The 11,688-nt window shown below is 35.6% G+C and overlaps 1 protein-coding gene across 1 annotated transcript; it reads left to right on the top strand.

The window, feature by feature from the left end:
* The first annotated feature begins 8,968 nt into the window (after positions 1 to 8,968).
* Positions 8,969 to 11,337, top strand: LOC11412682 (subtilisin-like protease SBT1.9). Its single transcript, XM_003595503.2, has one exon. The coding sequence runs from the start codon at positions 8,978 to 8,980 to the stop codon at positions 11,264 to 11,266; it is 2,289 nt and encodes a 762-aa protein (XP_003595551.1). The 5' UTR covers positions 8,969 to 8,977; the 3' UTR covers positions 11,267 to 11,337.
* The last annotated feature ends 351 nt before the right edge of the window (positions 11,338 to 11,688 follow it).

Below are 11,688 nucleotides of genomic sequence, written 5' to 3'. Positions count from 1 at the left end.
CCCGGTGGATCGAAAACCCGAAAGGGCGGTCTAGGCAAAAATAAGGGACAAAAAAAAATATGAAAAGCTCGTTGAGATTGTACGCAACTCAGGCAAGAATGAGCGTCTCGATGAGCCGAAAACCCGAAAGGGCGGTTCATGCAAAAATGAGATTGAAACAAAGGCAAGTAACTATATCTGGCCAACCACCGTCCCCTTGGGGCATCTGCAGCTGTTAATGACCACCTTCATCTAAAGCTTCTGTGCTTGCGAATTCAAAGTTTCCAGGAAATGTAGTGATTACTGTGTTCAATGTACCACCAACCAATAAAATTACCATTTTCCAAGCTTTGTAAATCCGTGGAGTCACGCCTTCGGCTGACCACCACTCTTATACATCAATTTGAGCCTGTGCTTTTGTTTGAAACTCTACTATCTTCCTACTTTCAAAGCTATGTACAAAAAACATTTTCTTTCTATTTTGATAATGACAAATGCTTGAAACAAACATCTTGAAAATTGAAAAAGTTTTTTGTCTATTTTGAAAGCAAACCTGAGCAACAAGGTACATTCAAACGAAACATGCATGAGCGAGTGTATGTTGATGTCTATTTCAATATGTGTTACAAGCAGGTTCTTCCCCAGGATAGTCTGTGGTCAATGGCAAGAATGAAAATGCATGAAAATGAATGGGCTTGCTAAGTTGAAAACCCGAAAGGGCGACTTAGGCAAAAATGAGCACCCCACTGGATTGACAACCCGAAAGGGCAGTTCAGGCAAAAATGGGGCGATGAAAAGAATTTATTTCCCCGGTGGATCAAAAACCCGAAAGGGCGATCCAAGCAAAAATGGGATGCAACAAAAAATAAAAATTGAGAAAATGACATGCAAAAAGCATTGACCACAGATGCGACATCCACAGTACACCCAGCACTGAAATGCCCAGCAATGACGGCATTATCCCCAGTAGAGCCTTCCGAGATTCTATCCCCAGCAAGTTGCATAGCTACCTGCCCTCAGCCATGGTTCCGATACGTCTCCCAACGGCGTTATCTCCAAAGAGGATTTCCAGGAATGTGTAATATTGCACGAGCCACTACGTGCCCAATACTCCAATGTCTTGTCTGTCTCTGCGAAACTGTGTCTACAAACTGCCAACAGTCATGCATTACAAGCATTCATACATGCATAATCATGCATATTACGTGCCCATACATTTAATGAAACTGTTATATCATCCATACATATTGCATTTCCAATATCAGCATCAGTCTCAAATCAATACTCATGTCAGGTTCTCTGTCAAAATCTTGTGAGCCAATGATATTGGTCAATTTCTACCTTTCAAATCAAATCGACGTCAAGTCAGTTTCAATCTATATTTTGTCAAAAGCTAATCCCCAGCGAATTTGTTTCTGTTTGGTCAAGTGGCTAGTTCAAGTCCAAGAACAGCTTGTACCTGTCTATTTGTTTCTGTTCGGTCAAGTGGCTAGTTTGAATCCAAGAGCAGCTTGCACCTGTCTGTTTGTTTATGTCTCCAGTGGAGTAACCAGTTTGAATCCAAGAACAAGCTCGCACCTGTCTATTTGCCTTTGCTTTCGGTTGAGTGACCAGTTCGAATCCAAGAACAACTCGTACCTTTCTACTTTTCCGTGTCCCCGGTCGAGTGACTAGTTCGAATCCAAGAACAACTCGCACCTGTCTGTCTGCCTTTATTCCCGGTCAAGTGCCCATCTCAATCCAAGAGCAGCTTGTACCCGTCAGTTCGCTTCTAGTTTCCTGTCCACCTTGTTATCTGTTATCTTGTCGATGTCTATCAGTCCCGCAATGGATATGACATCTTTTGTTAGTTCCAACTCTTGTTTGTCTTGCATTCATAATCCAAATGTTGCATGGCATTCATGATATTTGAAAATGTGTAAGCGTATTTTTACGTCCAAAAAACAGTGCAAATGTTGATATTTAAGTGTCTTCGTCCCGTCAAGCCAAAGACTCCGTCTCTTGACCCTCCGGACAAAGAAACTTAAATATGGGCAGCTGTTATACCCTGATTTTGGACCTAAAAATACTCGTTCAAATTTCTTTTCTAACACTGATATTTGTCAATTTACTGTTGTTTTACTCTGAACCTTTACTCTCTTTTCATCTGCATATTTTACTGTCTCTGTCTCGAAGTGTGTTCAATCATGATTTTCTTGCATAAAACTATCCAAAGTATCTTTTTTGCATTACAAGTCATTTGAAAACTCTCTGAATCATTGCATTACTTTTCTTGCATTTTATTTCAAAAAATCATACAAAAAAGGGTATTTTGGTCATTTCCTGCATTGGAACCCATTTTAGTCCCTGTGTCTGTCTCTGAGTCTTTTTAACTTGTCTGTACAAATCATTGTTGAATCTCTGTCTAAAATCATTTCAAAAATTGCATCTGAGTCAGTTTGAGTCAGTTTAGTCCCTAGGGGAATTTTTGTCTTTTTCTGTCAAAATTTCGGCAGAGAGGTATTTTAAAATACCTCATTTTTGTAATTGGTTCATTTTAGTCCTTTTTGTTGATTTTATTTGTGGTTTCACTTTACGTTTTGTCCAATTTTAGTCCAATTTTATTTTTATTGCATTTTAGTCCCTGAAACAGTTTCTAAAATTGCATTTTTAGTCCAATACTTTTTTAAAATTGCATTTTTAGGTCCTTTTTCTTAATTGCAGTCCAGTCCTTCAATTTTCTTATTTTGCAGAAAGGTCCCTAAGTCCAAAAACAGATGTCACCATTTCATTGGTCCAGAATCACACATGGCAGCCTATAAAAGGTGCATTCACTGCACAAATCTGCAGAGATCCACAGAATCAGTGACACATCACCAAAAACAGAATCACAGTTTCTCTCTCCATTCAGTTAGATCAAAACAGAAAATCATCAAGAACATTCACAAAAACCCTAACTTTCCAGAACCGAAAATCAACACAGAATTCAAGCAAATTCGTCACAATTCTCAGAGATTCAACACTGAATCTTCATCATTGAATCGGCTCCTTCGCAATACAAGTGCGAATCCATCACTGTTGGTGACGGACTCAAGCACGATCACGAAGAAGACTTGAAGTTTGAGAGAATAGAGAAAAGATGAAGAAGAATTGAATCGGTACCAGTGAAGAAGGAGAAGAACCGATTTATTTTCGGATTCAATAACGAAATCAACGAAACAAATCAGATCGAAGTTTTCCGAAGATTTTCGTTCGAAATCTCCGTTTAAATCACAGGTAACACTTGAATCTTCATTTTCCTTTCTCAAGAACAATAACAAGAACGAATCAATGTAGATCTCCCAAGTTTCAAAGAGTTTCTTTCAAAAAAACTAAAAAAAAACCCTTAAAAGAATTTTCGAAAACCGCAAGAAAGATTTTCAGATCCACGTTGCTTCGAGCTTTGCATGCAAAATCCAGTGCCAGATTCGTGTTCAGAACAAAAAAGGATATCCAAAAATGTAAAAATTTTCGAAATCGGAGAAACTTGCTCAACTCCGGCGGCGCCGCCGCCGCCCTTGGGGCGGCCGGCCACCACGCCGGTTGAGCAAGCTTCACCGGAGAAGATGAAGATCATCTTCATTTCCAGAATCCGGCGAGGATGAGAGAAGTGAGAGCTTCTCTCACTAGAATGAGAGAAGAGAGAGAAAGAAGAGGAAGAAATGAAAAAAACCGGTCCCCAAGCCTTTTTATAAACAACTGAACCGGTCCGGTTTATTTCTGGTTCTTTCCCTTCATTCTGAGCCTTTAGATCTAGGGTTTGGCTTCCTGGATCAATCCAACGCTCCCTGTGTATCCGGATCCATGGGTTTTGGGCTTGGGCTTCCAGTTTGTTTGTTTCTGCATTTTTTTCTTATTTCATGCTATTTGCACCCTGCTTCTTGCTATCCGAACCCCCTGCTTGTCCAATTTTCTTGCAAAAAATTCCTAAAAATTCCTATATGTTTCTTGATGTATTTTTAATACTTTTGTGATGTTTTTACATTTTAAAAAATGATAAAAATATATGTAATATTTTCTTGTTGATTTGTTCATTTTTTTTTTATTAAACTTGTGAATTTTCTTGCCATAATTTGTTCATGAGATCTTGACATGATATGAGTGATTGATATGCAATTTCATGTTGAATATGCTACTGGTTGTGTGATTGTTTTACTGTTTTAATGTGATTTGTTAATTTCTTTTGTTACAAGTAATGTGCATTTTTTACATTTTGGTTATTGTTGTCACTTTTGCCGTTTCGACTCGTAATTCTTTTGCTTACTTTTCTTACCATTTTACACCTTATTTTACTAACCATTTTATTTCTTGTTTCATTCACCTCATAAGCATTCTACCATTTCATCTCAATTTCTCATAGTTTAGGCATTTTTACCTTTTAATTTCTATGTTAAAATGTCATGTAATATTTTAGGTAGTTTAAATTTCCTTTTAATTTCTTGCAAGACCATAGAATGTAAATTAGGGCAAATGTAAAGGACAATGGACTCTCTAATGATGTACACCGACACAAGCACCGACACGCACACACGTTGTATGTTTACCGCTTTAGATGTATGCTTAGGAAACGCGATACTTAGAAAAATATCAATTTTCCAAAATAAGCAAATTCCATCACTTGAAATTTTTTCCAAACAAACCTTGGAGTCAAAACTCCATTGAATTTTCCCTTTATTTTCTTAATCAAACTCAAATGAACTATAATTCCAACTTAGACCTTTTTTTTATAATAATTGAACCAACTATTCACCATTTTTTCTCTCATGCCTTTACGGCCTCTTTCTCTTCTTCAAAACCATTTTCCAAAACTTAAAATCAATCAAACACACAAAAACATTTTTGAAAGAGAACTACATGGAATTTTGATCCCTTAAAAGGGTATGTAGGCAAGAGGTCAAAACCTCTCCAAGTCCAATAAAATCAAATCTCAAACATTTTCTCCCTTCATTCTTAACCTAAATAAACAACTTCTTTTTTTATAAATAGCATTAAAAATAAAGCGTAGACATAAAACTAGGAAAACGGTTCCTATAGAGTACTATAGTCGTTGCGGGTGCTTAACACCTTCCCGTAACGAAAACGACCCCCGAACTTAGAATTTCTAAGGGTTTTCTCAATTTTGCCCTTCCCAAGAAAAAATAGAGAATATCAAAGATTGAAAGGTTCAAGCCTAATTAATGACTTGATACCCCGAAATCGTGATAACAATAGAAAACACCTCAGACTTAGATCGAAGAAAATATATCCAAGTAAAACGACTGTAATCATCAATAAATGTGACAAAATATTTATAGCGAGCATGAGAAGCTATAGGAGACATTCCCCACACATCACTATGAATCATCTCAAAACAATTGGATGCACGATGAGCACCTGACGGAAAAGGAAGTGTTTTACTTTTAGCCAATTTGCAAACTAGACATGAAATAGAAGCAGTACAAACGACTTGTTTATTTCCCAACAAACCAGTTTTAAATAAATGAGACAAAACAGTAGAGTTTGGATGGCCCAATTTTCTATGCCAATCCTCATAAGAATTCAAAACATTATTACAAGGAAGAGATAAATGATTAGAAATAAACTGAAGCGGAAACAATCTTCCCACTTTAGGCCCCTTCGCGATCACCTTCCCCGACACCTGTTCCTGCACAACACAACCAGCACGAGAAAAATTAACATTACAATTGTTATCCACCAATTGACCAACCGACAATAAATTAGAAGCAAGTCCGGGTGATACAAGCACGTTACGAAAATCGGAGTTGATGTCACCAACATCAGTGATGGAGAGGTTATTTCCATCAGCAATTTGAATTTGTTGATTACCATGATAAGAAGCTAAATTGTGCAAGTATTCAGAGGAACCCGTCATGTGATTGGATGCACCAGAATCAAGAAACCATGGACGAGAAACATTAGAAGACTTAACATGAATTCCCATATATGATAGAGCAGCAAGTACCATTTGTTGAATCATTTCAGGCTGTAGAGAAGCACCATCAGATGCGCACTAGTAATTGAAGGAGTCGCTGCAGAGCTAGTAGTAGCATGTAAAGCTTGTGTCGGATATTGTGTTCGCCGTGGAGGACGGATGGGACAATCAAAGATAACATGAACATTTTGTTTGTAGTATTTGCAAAACTTAGTGGTACAGCTGCGTGCAACATGTCCAAATTGTTTGCAGGTGAAACATTGTACTTGTCGCATATCACGTCCCTTACCTCTACTTTGAGCAGCATATGCAACTGACATTGGTTCAGATATGAAAGCATCATGAGACATGGTTCCTTGAGTAAGGAGACGTTGTTCCTCCCTAAGAAGTTCACCAACACAAGTATCCAAAGAAAGAACATGATTCCTATTCAGCAAAGCACCTCAAACTACCTCAAATTCCGGACGAAGCTTCATGAGAAATTGATCACGCCTACTAGTGTTGTGGACCTCTTGAACAACCGCCAGAGAAGCCTTGGGAACATCAGCATGTATAATAGTAGAGTGTTCTGTCCATAAGTTCAAAAAACCAGAATAAAACTCTTGAACAGACAAATTACCTTGTTTGTAATTGGTTATCTCTAACTCCAACTGAAAACGCTTGGCCGCATTATCTTGATTATAAATACGCTTCAAATAGTTCCATATTTCTTGAGCAGTTGCAAAGGAACGGAAATTATTAATCAAAGGATCAATGGAACTATTTGCTTAAAACAAATCTTTCAAGAATGTGAAACAAGACACGCTATGATGTTGTACCAACATGTCAAGACATCTAGTCCAACATCTTGCTAGAACACTTGTTTTAACAAAATGCGGCCAATCACAATGTAAAAACCTAACAAAGTGAATAATTGCCTTCATAATTTGTTAAAATTTGACTTTTGATAAGTTGGTTAATCATTTGATGTATTAGGAATAGTTGTATTAATTAATTCATCAAATGTGATTGTTGCTAGTTTTCATTTGATAGTGATTTGTTGTTTAAGTCTTAGGTTTGGTTTTAGACTTTTACGGATCTATAATGAAATTGTGAATTATTTGATTGTGATATATTAATCCAATTATGAACATGTTGTTCAAAATTGGTTGATCATGAACATTGTTTTAGTGAGATTTTCTTAGTAGACTCGTAACCGTTTTGATAGTTAAACGTTTGGCAAAACTTTTTAAAATTGTTCCCGTACGTAAATTTTTAGAGTGAATCTATTCACACCCTCTCCCTCTAGATTCTCAGTGCTATCGTCGTATCAATCAACACTTGGGAAGCTAGTTGTTTTAGATCATGAGAGACTTGTGATTACACGTCATCTTACGTTATTTTAAGTATGCCTTCGAGTCAGTTTATTAGACAATGGAATAATTGTAGAGGAGTTTTAGAGAAGTTATTCATGGTTTAATGGAAATTTTGTATTGTTTCAACTGAGTCTTGTAATTTTGTTTCTTCCCTAAACCATACAATTTCATAGGTGTTTGAGTCTTTGTTGATAGATCATGCAATTCGGCAAGCAATACACCTCATGGAAGTTTTGTAAGACATGGAATGAAGAGGATCAAGGTTCAATTAGGATTTGAAGACATTATAAGTTGAGAAAATTCTATCCAAAGTTCCAAGAACAAGTCGGAGAAGGAAAACACTCAAAGAACGACAGAAAAAAAAGGCAAAATCCACACTTGAGGCTGAAGCCATGCGCCCCTCCTATGGCTCACGCGCCCTGCACATGCTGTTTTGAAAAAAACAATTTTTTACTGGTGTTTCCCTGTGGGTCGGGGGGAAAGCCCTGAATTTCATACCAATATCATTTTATTTTAATACTCTTCTTTCTTTGATCAGTTCAGTTCGATTCTGTCGCGTTCTAAATTAGTTATGTTTTGATTTAAGGAAGGCTAAGCCTCCATTTTATTTTTGTTTGACACGTTTTATGCCTATGTTTAATAACGAACATTAGTATGTTTGGTCTCATACTTTTCAGTTTTTCTTTATAAAAAAATATTTTATTTTTGACTGATGAGTATTTTATATCAAAATTGATTCAACGATAAAATGGATTGGTCTTTTTAATTTTATATATCATATTGCAATTTTACAAGTTCTATTTAAGATAATTAACTTCTCGTGTTTCACACCGATCTAAGTACTAGTTATTAATTGATAGTTGGTAATTAATATATTTTTTTGTAAATATTTTAAAAAAAATAAGACAATAGATTACATCATTGGGATGCAACCATCCTTCATACTTTAAAAATAAATAAACAATTTAATAAAAAGAAAAAACCTTGATTGATACCTATAAAGAAAAGACAGGTAAAACAGAAGTATTTTTGTGTATGACTTGAAAAGGGGTATAATTGAAAAAGGGAATAATTTTTTTTAAGCAAAAAAAGGGAATATTTTAAAAAAAAGTCTTCCTGAGAATCTTAAAAAGTTATATTCAATATTTAACTTTTTTTTCATTATTAATTACTCTTTATGTGTATTATATATAAAAAAATTACTAAATATAAAACAATCTTTTCTAAGAAAACTAAAAAAGAAATCAAATTTTATTATAAAAACTTAAAAATTATAATTATCTATATTGGAAGAAAAACAATAATTTTGTTATGTAATTCTATTTAAATTATTTATAATTGATTGCTTGATTTTTTGGGATGATTCTTACCAAACTCAAATCCACGAAACTGATGAGCGCTTATTTTTTAGGCAATTTCATCCACTAGTACCCCTTGTATTGTGTCAAAGACTAACTTGGTATTTGTTGATTTTTCGTAGCAAAAAATAACACTTTTCTTTATTCTCGTTTTTTGTGTATGCAATTCGTAATAAATAGTATCTCTCTCTCTCTCTCTCTCTCTCTCTCTCTCTCTCTCTCTCTCTCTCTCTCTCTCTCTCAATACTTGTCAATATATGCCTCTGTCAATTTAAAGTAATATATAAACACACACATGTTTTGATAGTCATCCACATTCAAAATACCCTTCAACCATGGCTTCTAATATTTGTCTCTGGTTATGGTTTTCCTATATTACAAGTCTTCACGTGATTTTCACATTGGCTCTCTCTGATAATTATATTATTCATATGAATTTATCAGATATGCCTAAATCTTTCTCAAACCAACATAGTTGGTATGAATCCACTCTTGCTCAAGTTACTACTACCAACAATAATCTCAATAATTCTACCTCATCTAAGATCTTTTATACGTACACCAACGTTATGAATGGTTTTAGTGCAAACCTATCACCTGAGGAGCACGAATCCCTCAAAACCTTCTCGGGTTTCATTTCTTCAATACCCGATTTACCCTTGAAGCTTGACACAACACACTCACCTCAATTTCTTGGCCTTAATCCATATAGAGGGGCATGGCCAACTTCTGATTTTGGTAAAGATATCATTGTTGGTGTAATAGACACTGGTGTTTGGCCAGAAAGTGAAAGTTTTAGAGATGATGGAATGACTAAAATACCCTCAAAATGGAAAGGCCAATTATGTCAATTTGAGAATTCCAACATCCAGTCAATCAATTTATCTTTGTGCAACAAGAAACTCATTGGAGCTAGGTTCTTCAACAAAGGCTTCTTGGCAAAACACTCCAACATTAGTACAACAATTTTGAACTCCACACGTGACACAAACGGTCACGGGACACATACTTCAACAACAGCAGCTGGAAGCAAAGTTGATGGTGCATCTTTCTTTGGCTATGCAAATGGAACAGCAAGAGGTATAGCTTCATCGTCTAGAGTAGCTATATACAAGACTGCGTGGGGAAAAGATGGAGACGCACTTTCATCTGATATAATAGCTGCAATTGATGCTGCAATATCTGACGGTGTTGACATTCTTTCAATATCACTTGGCTCTGATGATCTTCTTTTGTATAAAGATCCAGTTGCAATTGCGACATTTGCAGCTATGGAAAAAGGTATTTTTGTGTCTACTTCTGCAGGTAATAATGGACCCTCGTTTAAATCTATTCATAATGGAATACCATGGGTGATAACTGTTGCTGCTGGTACTTTGGATCGTGAATTTTTAGGAACTGTTACACTTGGTAATGGAGTCTCACTCACTGGTTTGTCTTTCTATCTAGGAAACTTCTCTGCTAACAATTTTCCAATTGTTTTTATGGGTATGTGTGACAATGTTAAAGAATTAAACACAGTGAAGAGAAAGATTGTGGTTTGTGAAGGCAATAATGAAACTCTTCATGAACAAATGTTTAATGTGTATAAAGCAAAAGTTGTTGGAGGTGTTTTTATATCAAATATCTTAGATATTAATGATGTGGACAATAGTTTCCCATCCATCATTATTAATCCAGTAAATGGAGAAATTGTGAAAGCTTACATCAAGAGTCATAACTCTAACGCTAGTTCAATAGCAAACATGTCTTTCAAGAAAACAGCTTTCGGTGTTAAATCAACACCTAGTGTGGATTTTTATAGCTCAAGGGGACCATCAAATAGTTGTCCATATGTGTTGAAACCTGACATCACTGCTCCTGGTACATCAATCTTAGCTGCATGGCCCACAAACGTTCCTGTGTCCAATTTTGGGACTGAAGTCTTTAACAACTTCAATTTGATAGATGGAACATCTATGTCATGTCCACATGTTGCAGGTGTAGCAGCGCTTTTAAAAGGGGCACACAATGGTTGGAGCCCGTCATCTATTAGGTCGGCAATTATGACAACATCAGACATATTAGACAATACTAAGGAACATATCAAAGACATTGGAAATGGTAACAGAGCAGCAACTCCTTTTGCATTGGGAGCTGGTCATATTAACCCTAATAGAGCACTTGATCCTGGTCTTGTTTATGATATCGGTGTACAAGATTATATTAATCTTCTTTGTGCACTTAACTTCACACAAAAAAACATCAGTGCCATTACAAGATCTTCTTTCAATGATTGCTCTAAACCTTCCTTAGATCTTAACTACCCTTCTTTTATTGCTTTCTCCAATGCTCGTAATTCTTCAAGGACAACAAATGAATTTCACAGAACAGTTACAAATGTTGGTGAGAAAAAGACAACATATTTTGCTAGCATTACTCCCATTAAAGGGTTCCGTGTCACTGTTATTCCAAATAAGTTGGTGTTCAAGAAGAAGAACGAGAAGATAAGCTACAAGTTGAAGATCGAAGGCCCAAGAATGACACAAAAGAATAAAGTAGCCTTCGGTTACCTCTCTTGGCGGGATGGGAAACATGTGGTTAGGAGCCCTATTGTGGTAACCAACATCAATTTCAATTTGTAGATCACTATATCAAACCAAAGATAATAAAATAGTACAATTTGATTAACAAACTAGTACTTCCTACAATTTAGTTCAACAACGATATTTATGATCATCATCACTTAAATCTACCATGTTTTACTGTTTTTTACATTTAAAGTTTCATAAAAATACTGGTAATAACACCTATAATAATTTAATTTATGCAATAACTTTTAATATCTAATTTGTTATAATTGAAGATGACAAGTCCATTTAAGGGTGGATAATTTTTATCTGAATTTATAGTTAAAGTACAACACAAATGATTTTGCAAAATGTAAGAGAACTATATAAGTGATTCTGAATACAACCTATGATATTTGAGCCACTCAAATGTTTTTTTTTTTATGTAAACTTAGGATGGACTTGTATTTTCTTCTGATATTGGTTTTCAGTTCACA

The sequence above is a fragment of the Medicago truncatula genome, chromosome 2, assembly GCF_003473485.1.
Source record: "Medicago truncatula cultivar Jemalong A17 chromosome 2, MtrunA17r5.0-ANR, whole genome shotgun sequence".
Lineage (NCBI taxonomy): Eukaryota > Viridiplantae > Streptophyta > Magnoliopsida > Fabales > Fabaceae > Medicago > Medicago truncatula.
Note: the sequence above shows the minus strand (reverse complement) of the source record. Positions and strands in the feature narration are given on the sequence as shown.